The sequence below is a fragment of the Geotrypetes seraphini genome, chromosome 2 (genome assembly GCF_902459505.1).
Source record: "Geotrypetes seraphini chromosome 2, aGeoSer1.1, whole genome shotgun sequence".
Taxonomy (NCBI): domain Eukaryota; kingdom Metazoa; phylum Chordata; class Amphibia; order Gymnophiona; family Dermophiidae; genus Geotrypetes; species Geotrypetes seraphini.
This window is the reverse complement of record NC_047085.1, coordinates 452,269,967-452,288,232: the sequence shown is the minus strand read 5'-3', so window position 1 is coordinate 452,288,232 and position 18,266 is coordinate 452,269,967. Positions and strand designations below refer to the sequence as shown.

Sequence of the window (18,266 nt, the reverse complement as noted above, 5' to 3'; positions counted from 1 at the left end):
GATGATCCTGCAAATATAAGTCACTGTTGTGTATTCAATCAAATTGTGTCACACTTTGTCTTCACTAATGTCTCATTCATAAGGTAGATAACAGATACACTCAATATTATCATTTGTATGTACCTTCTGACCACAGCCGGGCACAACGCTACCGGTTGCTTAACTCTTCGTCGGTCCAGCCTTTATTATATATTCATAAGTTATTTATATTAACTCATTTTATCATTTTGTCTTTTAATTTACAATTTTTCAATATTTTTCAATATAAAACAGAAGAACATCACTTAGCTTTATAGTGATCTGTCCTTCATTCACCTCTCCCGACATGAATGTTTCAAATGAAACTTTTCTTCAGGGTAAGGGAAACTACAATAAAATAGAATATATTCTGCTCCATACTTTCTCATATATAGCTAGACATGCTTGACAACAGAATGTATGCCTCTAATGTAATGTACAATGATGAAAAGTAAAGTAAAAGAAGACGCTTACCATTTGAGGGAGCCTGTTTAAACTTACAACATGGCCGCGGTTTGAAATTAGAGCCATTAAGTACAGCTGGCCCGACGCACCACGGAGCAAATTACATCATCATCATAGCCCTGCGGGGCTCAGCACAAAAAGAATGGAACTGCATATAAAGAATAAAGGAAAAGCTCTCATAAGATAGATAACCATTTGATTTCCTCATTGAATCCTACTGGAGCTAAAGAATTGAGTTTAAATATCCATTTTTGTTCTTTAATCGCTAAAGCTTTCTGAATGTTACCTCCCTCCCACCCTACTGTAACCGAATCAATGATTCTTCATTTAATATCCGACCATGTGTGCCCCATCAGTTGCCAATGTTTAACCAATGGAGCAGTGTCCCGTTCAGTACGGACCTGAGATTTGTGTTTGTTTAGGCGGATCTTGATAGAACGCATTGTCCGCCCAATGTATATTTTATTCCAAGGACATTGAATCAGATAAACCACACAGGTGGAATCACAGTTGGTAGAAGCATAGGTGTAATATCACTATAAAGCTAAGTTTCGTCCTTCTGTTTTATATTGAAAAATATTGAAAAAGTGTAAATTAAAAGAGAAAATGATAAAATGAGTTAATATAAATAGATTATGAATATATAATAAAGCTGAACCGACGAAGAGTTAAGCAACTAGTAGCGTTGTGCTTGGCTGAGGTCAGAAGGTCCACACAAATGATAATATTGAGTGCATCTGTCATCTACCTTATGATGAGACAGTAGTGAAGACAAAGTGTGACACAATTTTCTGAGATGAGGCATCTAGAACAGCACACAGTACTCATGGTGCTGTCCCATTATTGATTTGTAAGAGACAGAAGAGTAATCATTCCATTCATTCCCCCAAATGAGCTGAATATTTCAATGTGTTGTCCATAATGACTAAAAGATCCTTTACCTGGGTGGCGATTTCTAATCCAGAGCTCATTATTGTGTACCTATAGTTAGGATTATTTTTCCTTATGTGTGTCACTTTGCACGTGTCCAAATTAAATTTCATCTGCTATTTTGATGCCCGGTCATTACTATGCAATATCCCACAATTACTAATGGTTTTAACACCTTTGCATAATTTTGCCTCATCTGCAGATGATTTATAAAATATTAAAAAGAACCAATTTTGGTACAGATCCCTGGAGGGTTCTACTATTTATCTTCCTCCACTGAAAACAAATTGACCATTTAGACCTATGCTCTTTTTCCTATCTTTCAACCAGTTCTCAATTCATGGTGGGGCATTTTCTCTCTCTCTCGCGACTCTTTAATTTCCTTGGAATTCTCTTGAGATATTTTGTTTAATGTGTTAAGGAAATCCAGATACATTGTGTAATTAATCTTAGAATCTGCTGCATTAGTGGATGTGGTCAAGATATGACTACAGGGCAGCAGCTTTAGAAAAGTGCACATATACTTCACCTTCTAAAATTATTCCTTATTTGTGAAATAAATAGTGGCAATCACACGTACAGTGTGAGGCAATAAAAACGCCCTAGAGGGTTTTTTTTGGCTGTTTTCTCAGAAACTGCTTGGAATTTCAATGTGAAATTTTATAGCTTTACTTTTTGTAACTATTAACATTAATGTGCTGAGTGGAATGAGATTATCTTTAAATACGGTGAAGTTAACAGACTTTTTACTGTGACCAGCAATTTTTACGCATTCAAAATGTTTGCAATGTAAAACTCTCGTATAATTATTATTTGGAAAAAAAAGTGAAGTTCCAGTTCAAGGAAGTGCTGCAGATGATCTGAAACAGCCTGCCATAGGGTCTGATCGACAAGGCTGTTAAGAACTTCCCAAAGTGACTAAAGACCTGTATTAAAGCTGAAGGTAAACACTTTGGGCCAAATTCTATAAACTGCACCCCAATTGTAGGTGATGGTAGGCGTACGACCGCTGTCTAACCAGCCAATTGGGATACTGGTCTACATTTCAAATAGATGCAACTGCGATCAGCTGAGCAGCCATGGCAGGGAACCCATGAACCCCACCACAAGTCAGCCGATAGGAGAAATGCCACTCCCTCCTGCTGCCACCCCAGAAACCCCTCCCCCACACTCTTTGTGGCAGGAGGGGTGCCCACTCTTTTCTGCCAGACCCCCAAAACAAAACCCAGTGGGAGGGATGCCCAATCCCTCCTTCTTCAAACCCCAAAACAATTCCTGGCAGGAAGGATTCCCAATCCCTCCTGTCATAAACCCCCAAATAGTCCCCAGTAGGAGGGATGCCCACTCCCTCCTACCGGCAGCCCTCCCTAACATCACCAGCAGGAGGAATGCCCATTCCCTCCTGCCAGCACCTCCCCCCCAAGAACCCCTTGTACCTTTAACAGCAAGGACAGCCAGAAGGATGCTTGCTCCCTCTGGCCGGCAGGCCTGCCTCTTCAGAATGGCAGAATCCTGGGATGCATCGAGGAGGGGCCTAAGAACCTGATTGGCTCAGGCACCTAAGGCCCTTTCATGGGAGTAGCCTTAGGAATCTGGCCAGTCAGAGTCTTAGGCCACTCCCAGTGCATCCCAAGATGCAATGGGCGGGGTAAGGCTCATAATTCTCAGCGTGCGGCCCTGTAGGCAGGAGGGAATGAGTTTCCCTCCTGCCAATTTTGCAGCAGAAGGGGGGGGGGGGTTTGTTTAGATGATGTGGTGGGGGGCATTCTATGAAGTGACCTGGGGAACTACAGACCGATAAGTCTGACCTTGGTTCCGGGGAAAATGGCGGAAGCACTGATAAAAGATAGCATCGAGGAGCATCTAGAAAGGAATAAACTTATGAAAACAAGCCAACATGGCTTCTGCAAGGGAAGATTGTGCCTAATGAACTTATTGCAGTTCTTCAAAGGAATTAACAAACGGATGGACAAAGGGGACCCCATAGACATCGTATACTTAGACTTCCAAAAAGCCTTTGACAAGGTACCTCATGAACGCCTACTTTAGAAACTGAAGAACCATGGGGTGGAAGGAGACTTACATAGATGGTTCAGGAACTGGTTGGCGGGTAGGAAGCAGAGGGTAGGAGTGAAGGGCCATTACTTGGACTGGAGGAGGGTCACGAGTAGTGCTCCGCAGGGGTCGGTGCTTGGACCGCTGCTATTCAATGTATTTATAAATGATCTAGAAACAGGGACAAAGTGCGAAGTAATAAAATTTGCAGATGACACCAAACTATTTAATGGGCTAGGACTAAAGAGGACTGCGAAGATTTACAAAGGGACCTGAACAAACTAGGGGAGTGGGTGACGAGATGGCAGATGAAGTTCAATGTAGAGAAATGTAAAGTCTTGCACGTAGGAAACAGAAACCCGAAGTACAACTACACAATGGGAGGGCTGGTAATGGGTGAAAGTAGCCTAGAAAAGGACTTAGGGGTACTGGTAGACAAGACAATGAAACCGTCGGCCCAGTGCGCAGCTGGCTCTAAGAAGGTGAACAGAATGCTAGGTAAGAACATAAGAACATAAGCAGTGCCTCCGCCGGGTCAGACCATAGGTCCATCAAGCCCAGCAGTCCGCTCCCGCGGCGGCCCATACAGGTCATGACCTGTCTAAATCACCAGAAGGGGCCCCCATGCCATCTTGGCTTCCTGATGAGTCCTATCTTCCCATCGAAGTCCTAGCCCTCCGGTCTTGCACATGCTCGACCTGGTTGGGTTTATACTTTCTCAGTATCCCAGTATCCCACTATACTTTTTCAGTATCCCACGATCCCTTTATCCCCCAGGAATCTGTCCAGTCTCTGTTTGAATCCCTGTACCGTACTCTGCCCGATCACCTCCTCCGGTAGCGCATTCCAAGTGTCCACGACCTTTTGGGTGAAGAAAAACTTCCTTGCATTTGTTTTGAACCTATCTCCCTTCAGTTTCTCCGAATGTCCCCTCGTACCTGTTGTCCCCTTCAGCCTGAAGAATTTGTCCCTATCCACCCTCTCCATGCCCCTCATGATCTTGAAGGTCTCTATCATATCACCCCTGAGCCTCCTTTTTTCCAGAGAGAAGAGCCCCAGCCTGTCCAACCTCTCGGCGTATGGGCAGTGTTCCAGCCCTCTTACCAGTTTCGTTGCTCTCCTTTGGACTCTCTCAAGTACCGCCATGTCTTTCTTGAGGTACGGCGACCAATACTGAACGCAGTATTCCAGATGAGGACGCACCATCGATCGATACAATGGCATGATGACTTCCCGCGTCCTGGTTGTTATGCCCCTCTTTATGATGCCCAGCATCCTGTTGGCTTTTTTCGAGGCCGCTGCGCACTGTGCAGATGGCTTCAGTGATGCATCCACCAGTACACCCAAGTCTCTCTCAAGACTGCTTTCTCCTAACAATGCCCCCCCCATTTTGTAGTTGAACAACGGGTTCTTTTTCCCTATATGCATGACCTTGCATTTTTTTACGTTAAAGCGCATTTGCCATTTGTTTGCCCAGTCTTCCAGCCTGTCTAGGTCCCTTTGCAGGTCCTCACACTCTTCCCTGGAGCTAACTCTGCCGCACAGTTTGGTGTCGTCTGCAAATTTTATAACCTCGCACTTTGCCTCCTTTTCCAGGTCATTGATAAATATGTTGAAGAGTAACGGCCCCAGCACTGATCCCTGTGGCACACCGCTCGTGACTCCCTGCCAGTCAGAAAATTGGCCCTTTACTCCGACCCTCTGCAGTCTACCCGACAACCAGTGCTCGATCCATCTGTGCACATCCCCTCTCACCCCGTGGCTCCATAGCTTCCTAAGCAGCCTTTCATGTGGAACCTTGTCGAAAGCCTTTTGGAAATCGAGGTAAATGATGTCGACGGGTTCCCCATTGTCCACCCGACTGCTTATTTCCTCAAAGAAGTACAGAAGGTTCGTTAAGCACGACCTTCCCTTACAGAATCCGTGCTGGCTTTTTCTCAGTAGGCCATTTCCCTCAATGTGCTCGCAAATGCTGTCCTTGATCATAGCTTCCACCATCAAGGTATTATCAAGAAAAGTATTACAACCAGAACGAAGGAAGTTATCTTGCCGTTGTATCAGGCGATGGTGTACCCGCATCTGGAGTATTGTATCCAATACTGGTTGCCGTACCTTAAGAAGGACATGGCAATACTTGAGAGGGTTCAGAAAAGAGCGATGAGATTGATAAAAGGTATGGAAAACCTTTCCTATGCTGAAAGATTGGAGAAACTGGGGCTCTTTTTCCTGGAAAAGCGGAGGCTTAGAGGAGACATGATAGAGACTTACAAGATAATGAAGGGCATAGAGAAAGTGGAGAGGGACAGATTCTTCAAAGCTTCGAAGACTACAAGAACGAGAGGGCATTTGGATAAATTAAAAGGAGACAGATTCAGAACCAATGCTAGGAAGTTCTTCTTCACCCAAAGGGTGGTGGACACCTGGAATGCGCTTCCAGAGGGTGTGGTAAGACAGAGTACGGTATTGGGTTTCAAGAAAGGATTAGATGTTTTCCTGAAGGAAAAGGGGATTGAAGGGTATAGATAGAGGATTAATATGCATGTCCTGGACCTGATGGGCCGCCGCGTGAGCGGGCTGCTGGGCATGATGGACCTCTGGTCTGACCCAGCAAAGGCACAGCTTATGTAGTCTTGGATGATGTTAGAGGATGTGGGGAGGGGTGTAGGGCTTCGCAGCTTAGCTGATCCTGGCAGGATGAATCCCCATCAACTGAGCCAGCAAGAATCCCCGAAACCGACTCAGCTGATGGGGATTCCTCTACCACGATCAGCTGATGGCAAACCCTCAATATACTGTTTTTTCTCCCATCTCTGGGTGGTGGGAGAAGGTCAGTGATCATTGGGGGAGTAAGGGGGGATCATGCCTTAATCCCTCCAGTAGTCATCTGGTCAGTTTGAGCAGCTTTGGGGTATTTAGATGCAACTAAAACAGATCTAACTGCCAGTGTCTATGTTCCCGCTAGGAAAGCTTTGATTATTGCTGCAGTACACTCACACAATTCCCACCCATAGCACATCTCCCAACATGCCCCTTTGAGTTCTGGCCGCATAACATTTTAGAAGTGTTGCTGCACATTCAGAAAGTTAGTTTTGATGATCGGCACTTGGACATCCCTATTGTTAGGACATCCAAGTGCTGACTTAGGCAGGTTTTTGGATGTTTTAAAGTTTTGATTATGCTCTGTAGTGTATCACTATTCACCTATTAAAGTGAGTTATAGCAAATTTAGGAAATTTAAAGGCCCTTTTACTAAACTGTTTTAAGGACTTAACTTGTTTATTGCATGGTAACTGCTAGCCCACAACAGTGCTAAGAGTCTTTGCAGCATTATAGCAATTACCATTTGGTAATTCACATGTGAAGTGCTTTTTGTGATAGGGGGTGTCATGAGCGGTGAATGGGCATAAAAAAATGAAGATCATATAGTCTATCTCGTCTGCCTAATCATGCCATCTACTATCCCCTCTTCTCCCTTAAAGATCCAATGTACATGCCCCAAGCTTTCTTAAATTCAGATATACTTTTTGTCTCCTCCACCAGGAGGCTGTTCTAAGCATTCACCACCCTTTCCGTGAAAAAGTCTTTTCTGAGATTACTTCTGAATCTATCCTCTTTCATCTTCATCCTATGTCCCCTTATTCCAGAGTTTCCATTCAATTGAAAGAGACTCACTTCATAGAAACATAGAAACATAGAAAAAAGCAGCAGAAAAGGGCTATAGCCCACCAAGTCTGCCCATTCCAAGTATCCCCTCCCCTGAATTTACTCCCTTAAAGATCCCACGTGAGTATCCCATTTTCTCTTAAAATCCGTCACGCTGCTGGCCTTTATCACCTGGCGTGGGAGTCTGTTCCAATGATCCACTACTCTTTCGGTGAAGAAGTACTTCCTGGAGTCGCCATGAAACTTCCCTCCCCTGATCTTCAGCGGATGCCCTCTGGTGGTCGAGGGTCCCATGAGCCAGAAGATATCATCTTCTGACTCGATGCGTCCCGTGATGTACTTATATGTTTCAATCATATCTCCCCGTTCTCTTCTTTCCTCAAGTGAGTACAGCCGCAATTTTTTAAATCTTTCTTCATACGTGAGATCCTTGAGCCCCAAGACCATCCTGGTGGCCGTTCGCTGAACCGACTCGATCCTCAGCACGTCCTTTCGGTAGTGTGGTCTCCAAAACTGAACACAGTACTCCAAGTGAGGCCTCACCATGACTCTGTACAACGGCATCATAACTTCAGGTCTCCTGCTGATGAAACCTCTGCGGATACACCCCATCATTTGTCTTGCCCTGGAGGAAGCCTTCTCCACTTGATTGGCAACCTTCATGTCCTCACTAATGATCACCCCTAGGTCGCGTTCCGCCGTGGTCCTAACCAAGGTCTCACCATTTAGTTCATAAGTTCTACGCGGGTTTCTCTTATCCAGGTGCATTATCTTGCATTTTTTAGCATTGAAGCCTAGCTGCCAAGTAGTTGACCATTGTTCCAGCAGCAGTAGGTCGTGTGTCATATTATCAGGTAATAAGCTTCTGCCTACTATGTTGCAAAGTTTGGCGTCGTCGGCGAACAGTGATACCCTTCCTCTAAATCCTTGCGTCATATATCTTATGAATAAGTTAAATAGAATCGGGCCCAGGACCGAGCCCTGCGGCACTCCACTGATCACGTCCGATGCTTCGGATGGGGTACTGTTCACCACCACCTTCTGAAGTCTACCGCTCAGCCAATCCCCAACCCATGTAGTTAGAGTTTCTCCTAATCCTATCGATTTCAGCTTGTTCAGTAATCTTCGATGAGGGACGCTATCAAATGCTTTGCTGAAGTCCAAATATACCACGTCCAGTGACTCTCCGGGATCCAGTTGTCTAGTAGCCCAGTCAAAAAAGCTAATCAGATTAGATTCGCAGGATCTACCCTGGGTGAACCCGTGTTGGTGTGGATCACGCAGTTTTTCTTCGTCTAGGATTGTGTCAAGATTCTGTTTGATCAGTGTTTCCATGAGTTTACACACTATAGACGTGAGACTCACTGGTCTGTAGTTTGCTGTCTCTGTCCTGCAGCCCTTTTTGTGGAGTGGGATTACGTTGGCGGTTTTCCAGTCCAAGGGGACCCTTCCTGTGCTTAGGGAAAGATTGAAAAGAACAGATAATGGTTCTGCCAGGACTTCCCTTAACTCCCTGAGCATTCTGGGGTGTAGGTTATCCGGTCCCATGGCTTTGTTTACTTTGAATCTTGATAGTTCATAGAAACATAGAAACATAGAAATAGACTGCAGATAAGGGCCCACGGCCCATCTAGTCTGCCCACCTTAATGTCCCTCCCCTACCTTTGCCCTGTGAAGAGATCCCATGTGCCGATCCCATTTGGCCTTAAAATCAGGCATGCTGCTGGCCTCAATCACCTGTACTGGAAGACTATTCCAGCGATCAACCACTCTTTCAGTGAAAAAGAATTTCCTGGTGTCACCTCGTAGTTTCCCGCCCCTGATTTTCAACGGATGCCCTCTTGTTGTCGTGGGACCCTTGAAAAAGAAGATATCTTCCTCCGCCTCGATGCGGCCCGTAAGATACTTGAACGTCTCGATCATGTCCCCCCTCTCTCTGCGCTCCTCGAGCGAGTATAGCTGTAATTTGTCAAGCCGTTTTTCGTATGGTAGACCCTTGAGTCCCGAGACCATCCGGGTGGCCATTCTTTGCACCGACTCCAGTCTCAGCACATCCTTGCGATAATGCGGCCTCCAGAATTGCACACAGTATTCCAGGTGGGGCCTCACCATGGATCTATACAATGGCATAATGACTTCCGCCTTACGACTGACGAAACCCCTTCGTATGCAGCCCATGATTTGTCTTGTCTTGGACGAAGCCTGCTCCACTTGATTGGCAGACTTCATGTCCTCACTGACGATTACCCCCAAGTCTCGTTCTGCTACCGTTTTTGCTAGGATCTCGCCATTAAGGGTATAAGACTTGCATGGATTCTGGCTGCCCAGGTGCATAACTTTGCATTTTTTGGCATTGAAGTTGAGTTGCCATGTCCTAGACCATCGCTCCAGTAGGAGTAGGTCGTGCATCATGTTGTCGGGCACTGACGCTACTGGGCGTATATTTGAAATCTTGAAACGGATCTTTCTGGTTATCTCCCGTCTGCAGCTGTGGACCAGCTCCCGGCGCTTTGCGGGGTGAACACTGAACAGAAGTATTTGTTTAGTAGTTCTTGCCTTCTTCAGAATCTGATTCCGCAAAGTTACCGTCCGATTGCTTCAGGCGTACTATCCCATCTTTGTTTCTTTTCCTGTCACTAATATAGCTGAAGAAAGATTTATCCCCTTTCTTAATTTTTCCGTGCTAGCTCTTCCTCCATTCGGAGTTTGGCTTCTCTGAACTGCTGTTTTGACAGCTTTAGATCTGTCTAGATTAGTCCTCTTTCGCCCCCTCTCTGCCTAAAATGTTTGTAGGTGATAAATGCGTCTTTTTTCTGTTTAACTAGGTCTGAAATTTCTTTACTGAACCATTGGGGTCTTTTGTTTCTCCTGCGTTTACTTACTGCCTTTATGTATCGGTCTGTTGCTTCGTGTAGGATGGACATTCAGAGACGACCACATAATCCTCCACATTGTCAGATATTGCTTGTTTATGTAGCTCCTGTATGGACAAAATCTCCCATGCGGGTTGAAGTCTGTGTCTCTAAAGTTGAGAACCCTTGTTGCTGTGTTTGTCTTAGGGAAACCTTCTTGAGGTTGAGCCATACCATATTATGGTCGCTGGAGGCCCAGTGTGTCTACCTACTGAGACTTCATGACGCTATCTCTGTTGGTGAAAAACTAGGTTCTAGGAACGCCTGGTCCCTGGTGGGCTCCAATACAATTGCTTGAGACGTGCACCCTTTATGGAGGTTAATATTCTTTTGACTGCTACCCGTAGTCGCGGAGAGTGTGTTCCAATATGCATCTGGCATGTTGAAGTCTCCTAGCATTACTGTGTCCCCGCGCAGTGTGATATTCTCTATGTCCTCGATTAATTCCATGTCTTTGGTCCTCCTGTTGCCTGGGAGGTCTATATATCACCCCAAGGTATAGGCATTTTTTCATTCCCCTCTGGCCAGGTTCACCCAGAGGGATTCCCCGGTGTATCTAACATCTATGATTCTGGTGATTTTGATGCTTTCCTTAGTGTATAGCACTACTCCTCCTCCCAATTTACCCTCTCGGTCGCAACGAAGTAGGTTGTACCCTGGTATAACCATATCCCACCCATGCGATTCCGTGAACCAGGTTTCGGATATCGCTATCACGTCAAGATCGGCGTTTGTTATCTCAGTCTCTAATGCTAGAATTTTATTGCCCAAGCTGTGTGCATTAACATACATAGCCCTCCATATCTGTGAAGAGATTCCTTTATGAGCTAGTGTGGCTCCTAAATTATCAGTGATATTTCTCCCTGAATTATTGTGGATATCATTGGTACTTACCTTAGACTTGGTAGTGTGAGTGCGACTTGCCTCCTCAGGGTGGTTTCTTACTGCTTTGGGATATAAGTATGTACCCTCCCCCAACTTACCTAGTTTAAAGCCCTATGGAGTAGGCGGGCCAATCGATGTCCAAATACGTTTCTACCTCTTCTGGTTAGGTGGAGTCCGTAGCATAGTGAGGGTGGGAGGCACCTGTGGTGATGGTGCCCTCCACTCCTTCCCCGTCGCACACATGGGCACCCCTTCCCATGCCCTGTACCTCTTTAACTTTGTTGGTACAGGCAGCATCTCTAACCTGCTTCCCAAGCCACCCTCGGCTGTCCCTCTATCACTTCCTGGTCCCGTGACCAGGAAGTAACTTCAGAGGGAGAGCCAAGGCCAACATGAGCAGCAAGTTGGTGCTTCTGCTTGTGCTAGCGAAGAGTTAGAGACATGGGGGGGGGGGAAGGTAAGGCACGCAAATGGTGGAGAAGGACTATGGGACAGAGAGGAGTATAGGTGTCGGCACCCCCACCAAGACAGTGCCCAGGGCGGTTCATCTCCTACTATGCCACTGATGCCACATAGATATTTAAACGTCTCTATCATATCTCCATTCTTCTTCCTCTCCTCTAAAGAATACATATTGAGATCTTTAAGTCTGTCCCCATGTGCCTTATGATGAAGACCACTGTCCATTTTAGTAGCCCTTCCTCTGGATCAACTCTATCCTGTTTATATCTTTTTGAAAGTGCGATCTTTAGAATTGTACATAAAATTCTAAATGAGGTCTCACAAGAGTCTTATACAAGTCTTATGCCTCCTTTTCCTACTGGCCGTTCCTTTCCCTATGCACCCAAGCATCCTTCTAGCTTTTGCAATCACATTTTCAACCTGTTTGGCCACCTTAAAATCATCACATACTGTTGTACCCAAGTCTCGTTCCTCTTTGTGCACAAAGTTCTTCACTCCCTAAACTGTACCGTTCACTTGGGCTTTTGCAGCCCAAATGCATGTCCTTGCATTTCTTAGCATTATTAAATTTTAGCTGCCAAATTTCAGACCATTCTTCAAGTTTCACTAGGTCTTTCCTCATGTGATCCACACCATCGGAGGTATCTATTGCAGATTTTTGTATCATCTGCAAAGAGACAAATCTTGATAGACAGCTGTTCAGCAATATCGCTTACAAAAATGTTAAAAATAAGAGGCTCAAGAACTGAACTTTGAGGCACATCATTGATAGCATCCCTTTCCTCAGAGCGATCTCCATTGACTGCTACTCTCTGTCATCTTCCATTCAACCTAGTCTGTCACTTTGGGGCCCATATATGAGGGCATTCCAGTTTATGTATTAGATGCCTTGTGTGCAACACTGTCAAAGGCTTTGCTAAAATTTAAATACACTTTATCTAGCGCTCTTCCGCTATTCAATTCTCTGGTCACCCAATCAAAGAAATTGATCAGATTTGTCTGACAAAACCTGCCTCTAGTGAATCCATGTTGCCTCGGGTCCTGTAATTCATTGGATTCCAGAAACTTCACTATTCACTATTTAAAAATGTTTCTATTAATTTAGTTACCACAGAAGTCAGACTTATGGCCTGTAGTTCCCATACCTCTTTCTTACTTCCACTTTTGTGAGAGGGACCACAACCACCCTTTTTCCAGTCCTCCATTACCACTCCTGACTCTAGAGAAGCATTGAAAGATCAGCTGGTGGAGTTGTCAGAACTTCCTTAAGTTCCTTCAGTATCCTTGGGTGTACAGGATCTGGCCCCTTTGTTTTGTCCACCTCCAGTTTAGGTAGCTCTTCATGAACACAGTCCTCTGAAAATTGTTCAGGGTCTACCACACCTCCATCCCCATTTGTGTTTGTCTTATGCGGTCCTGCACCTTGCGCACTAGCTGTGATCACAGAACAGAAATATTTGTCTTTATTAGCGTCTACATGTATGTATGTATTTTGTTTATTAATTATTTGCCTTATACAAAACAAAGCACAAGTAAACAAACATAGTAAATATCCTTACAAACATAAAACTACACAAAATACAATCTAAAAAACATAAAACACAGGGCAGTTGACAGCAGTCATCATCAAAATTCATAACAATCCTCCCCACAACCACAGCACAGCCACACATCCTTCAGCCATATTCCTTCCCTTCACCTTTGAATCTCATGATGCCACTTTTGCATTTCCTCCTATTACTAACATATTAAAAAAAAAATGTCTTGTCCCCCTATTTTGTCATGTCAGCTATGTTTTTTTTCCATATGTGTCTTTGAATTCCTGACTATTTGACCAGCCTCTCTTAAACGTTCCAAATATTTTTGCCTCTCTCCTTCTTTTTCTATTTTTGGTAGTTATGAAAGCTAACCTCTTTTTCCTTACCTTCTCAGCTACTACTTTTGAGAACCAAAGCAGCCTTCTTTTCCTCTTACTTTTACTTACTTTCCTTACAAAATGGTTTGTTACCCTTACAATAACTGCTTTCAGTTTTACCCACTGCTTTCCTCCTACTTCCAGATATTCCCATCCAGACAACAAACTCGTTGACCTAATCCCCCATCTCAACAAAGTTAGGTGTTTTTTTTTAGTCTAGAACCTTCGCTTTTGAATGAGCTCTCGCTGAACCTGTGCTAATATTAAAACACAATGGGCCTGCAGATGATGGTGATCATCGTATGTTTCATTGAAAAAGACCAGATACGGGCCATGTTTCGGCGTGTCTGCCTGCGTCAAGGGTCTATTAGATCTATATCAGGGCTGCCCAAGTCCTTTCCTCGAGATCTACTGGCAGGCCAGGTTTTCAGGATATCCACAATGAATATGCATGAGAGAAATTTGCCTGCACTGCCTTCTTGGTATGCAAATCTCTCTCTCATGCATATTCATTGTGGATATCCTGAAAACCTGGCTTGCCAGTAGATCTCGAGGACTGGACTTGGGCAGCCCTGATCTATATAATCAATGCTGATATAGCACAAACAAAAAGACCAAAATGGCCCAGAGGCAGAGCCAAATCAGTGGCAGCCAGCCTCTCTGGAGAAACCACGATGCATGAAGTCAGGGCCCCGCTCTCAGAGTCTGCTAGAGCTCCTGTCAAAGAGGGAAGGCAAGATATAGTTTTCGAGGCAATTTTTCGTTATTTTGCCAATTTTAATTACACACAATATGAATTAGACCAATCGTCATTTATATGTGATACCTCTTGATATTTCTAGAGTATAATTTTAATGAAGATTGTAGGAAAGCAAAGGGTGATAATTACAGCTATGGTGTTAAGAATTGGGCACTGAACAACAGGGAAAATATCTACAGGAAATAAAGGAGACAAGTGGTTTTCAAAGTTTCACAATTCACACACATATCAGGAATGACAAAACTATGTTAATGCTTCCTTTTCCAGTTATTGGAATCATGCATTGAAATTCAAGCTCTGAAGCTAATGATGCTCTGAAGCTATAATAATGCTTGTGAATATTTTAATTGAAGCTAATAACTTAAAAGTACAGATAAATCTGGTTATGATTTGCCTTGGCTATCGTGAGATGCTAACACATAACATACATGCCTGAGATTTGACTTGTCTGGCAGAAGTGCATGAAAGTTACCAGTATGCTGCCATAGTTTTGTCAAGAATGCTTTAATGTTGATAATTATATGCATGGTATGAAATTGCAGACTCCCTCCTACTTACAAAAAAAATAAAATAAGAATGTTTTGATGCATGTGGAATGTGGGCACTAATCGGCCTAATCGTTATACATTTACCTTTTAACAGTAGCTGATGAGACTAAGCTCAGTTCAATGGCTGACCAGAATGCAGGTAAGAATTGACAGTAATGCTGTTTCCATAGCAACTTTGGTGAAAGCAGCTTACCACAGTTACAGAACTGCCAATCAAATTGCATGAGAATATGAATATGCTAATTCTTGCATGGCTATATATATTTGTTATTATTCTCTTCACTATTATGAATGATCAAACTATATAAAACCACAAATAGTTGGTGTAGAGGTAGAAGAATCTGAGTTATCTGTATATGACTGGAAAACTTTAGATATAAAATTATAAATCATTTTGGTTGTATGTGCTTCATGGTGTACTATCACCTTATTTTAAAAGCAAAAAGTATGCAGTCCTTCTTTTTGCAACGTTTAGGGGGAAAGTTATCAAAGTGGGCTACTGTTAAGTTAGATTATTTTAGCACAGGATTCTCATTAAATGCAATGAGACCTTGTGCTAAAATAATCTGACTTAACAGTAACCCTGTAGATAATATAACCTCCCTTATTTTGACGGGAACTTGAACTTCTATTAGGCTATGAAAATTTGGGCTATATAGATAGTGCACAACTAATTTTGTAATAGAAGCTATTTTGTTGAACCAATATTTTTACATTACTGGTTAGTCAAATGCTGTTCAGTATATCCTAAGTATCACATTTTGGGAATGTACTGCTAGGAAAGGTACAAAGTTAGGATCTGCATACTGAAAGCCTGGATTTGGCGTTAAGGCCCTGAAGCAGTGGTTGCCGGCCATGAAATGATCGTCGGCCTGGCCTGTTGTGTTCAGTGGTTTTTACCATTAATCATTCTCAGCTATTTTTTTGCTCCCACCTGCTAACTTTAAACTTGTGCAAAAGTTTTTTTTGCCTATGATGCTTGGGTGGAAGAGTGTGGGCACACTTCTCCGTTTGTCTGAGGCTTTTCTTTTGCTTAAGTAATAAGCTAGCTTTCTTGGCTTGTGTGGTGCTTTTGTTTTGGAGGGATATTTTGAATCTTTGTACTATACTTCCCTCCATTCCTCCCTGATTTTTGTGGCTGCTAGGAAAGGTACACAAACATTTTAGCTGTAGTACTATTAGAGAGAATAGATAATTCTGACTGGCATGTGTCAAGCTATAAGATTATAGGGCAGGTGGTTTTCAAGTGAATTTTGCTATTAATTATTAGATTGCACAGATTCACTAGTGAATTAAAAAAAAAAATCAACTTACAACAAACGAACGTGTACCCTCTGACACATGCAAGCATCAAATCTGTCCAGAGGAAATGTGTCCAGAAGATATTTATTCAATAAATTATGTAACATCCACTTTTCATATGATTCAGCTCAGAAATTATAGTTTTCTAAATTACTTTTTTCTAAGCAATTAAAATAATGCATCTTTTACAATTGCAGGCTTTCATGACTTATTAATAATGCAGCTTCTGATTTTTGAAATGTTATTTTAATTAGGCTACAGCCAATGTGATATGGTTGTGGTACCTTAAAGATTTCACCATTAAACCTGAACTTGTAACTAAATTTTTTATCTTATTCTTGAAACTGAATGTCAAGTGTTTTTACATATACCTAAGAATTTCCTTTACAAAAAAAAAAAAAGTCAAACTGTGCGTTTCAGAACAAGACCTGTAAAAGATGGGGCATTTTTACTAAAGCGTGAGGAGAGAGTGTGAGGCAGTGATTAAAGCTACAGCCTAAGCACCCTGAGGATGTGGGTTCAAACCCACGCTGCTCCTTGTGACCCTGGGCAAGTCACTTAATCCCCCCATTACCTGGTACGTTAGATGGATTATGAGACCACCGGGACAGATGGGGAAAATGCTTGAGTACCTGAATATATTCATGTAAACTGTTCTAAGCTCTCTTGGGAGAACGGTATAGAAAATTGAATAAATAAATAAGTTTCTACATACCTAGCATGTTTTTTGCAATTACTACACTGAAAATTCTTTACCACACATTGAGACTTTTTGCCTTCTCTTAAGGAGGCAGTAAGTGCACCCATTTTAACTGCATAAGTGACAGCAAGCGGTAAATACCATGCAGTAACTGAAATGTGCAGTTCACACCCATGTTTTGTCTATAATCTGCCCAGTTGCTGTTCCAAACACAGCATGCCATTAATACATGAACCAGCATATGGTAACTGTTACATTCGTGCAGTAACAATTGATGCTAATTTGCATGTTAACTGATTAATGTACTTTACCGAACTGCCCTAATATTCTTAGTTCTTCGTGGGTTGCTTAATGCTCTAATAAAAATCAATTTATTTTCTTTTAACTTGCTTTTTGAATTGGTATTATCAGTAAAACGTGACATCTTGTCTTTGGATCCACAATACTTGCATTTTTCTTTAGCGCACTAGGAACATTTTGTGCCAATGTTCTTAAAGACATAAACTATAAACACAAAATTTTGAGGCTCTAGGGTGTAGGGGAGGAATATTTAGAAGCTGATGAGGATAAAGTGGAATTCCTTAACAAACATTTCTATTCTGTGTTTATGGACGAAGGGGCAGGACTATAGAAAACAATAACTAATAGGAATGAATGTTTGGGAGACCTGGAATGGTTCTCAGAACACTGTGTTTGTGAGGAACAAGCTAAACTACCCCACTCCCCCCTTTATTTATTTATTTATTTTTTTACAAAACCGTGGAAGAGGTTTTTAGCACCAGCCAGTGCGCTGAATGCTCTACGCTGTTCCGATGCTCTGACCATCGGAGCAGCACAGAGCATTCAGCGCACCAGCTGGCACTAAAAACCTCTTCCGTGCTTTTGTATAAAGTGGGGGTGGGGGGAGGGTTAATTAGGTATAAAATCCCTTTTATTTCAGAAATATGGTCAATTTAAATGTAGCTTTTTACCTGCTGTATATTTTACAGTGTGTGTTAATTTCATTATTAAAAATGTAGTTTAAATACATAACAGTAGAAATATACTTGATTTTTAAATTATTTTTCTTTGCCCAGATTAAGCTATGTAATAGGTTTACAGTTTACTCCAGATATTAAGGGAAGGGGATTGGGACTTGTATACCATATTTTTGTAGTTTTACAACCACACTCAAAGCGGTTTACATACAAGTACTTCAAGCATTTTCCCTGTCTGTCCCAGTAGGCTCACACTCTTATCTAATGTACCTGGGGCAGTGGAGGATTAAGTAACCTGCCCAGGATCACAAAGAGCCAGCCTGGGGTTTGAACCCACAACCATATTAAAAGCAGATTCGGTGATAATTGTGTCTGGGTCATTTTTTTAGTCTGACATAATGACTGTATACCGCTCTCCCTCCGTATTCGCGGGGGTTAGGTGCAGAGCCGGCCCACGATTTGCAAAAAATCGTGAATAAGTTTTTTGGCCAGCTGTGACCCACCCCTATCTCCCTCCTGCCTCCCCGGATCTTACCTGGTGGTCTAGCGGTGACGTTGGACAGGAGCAATCTTCCTATGCTCCTGCCCCATGCAGAGCCATCATCAAAATGACCACCAGGTAAGGTCCGGGAGGCTCGGACAGCTGAAAAATAGAAGAAAATAGAGGAAATCTT

General features: G+C 43.0%; 1 protein-coding gene across 4 annotated transcripts in view; it reads left to right on the top strand.

The window, feature by feature from the left end:
- Positions 1-18,266, top strand: part of PARD3 (par-3 family cell polarity regulator) — a 1,241,096-nt gene that overhangs the window by 741,194 nt on the left and 481,636 nt on the right. For 3 of the 4 annotated variants that reach the window (XM_033931513.1, XM_033931516.1, XM_033931515.1), the window contains exon 18: positions 14,708-14,752. The exons of the other annotated variant lie outside the window; for it this stretch is intronic. In XM_033931513.1, the coding sequence (XP_033787404.1) occupies positions 14,708-14,752 (45 nt within the window). The remainder of the gene's footprint in view (positions 1-14,707; positions 14,753-18,266) is intronic. 4 annotated transcript variants of the gene reach the window in all.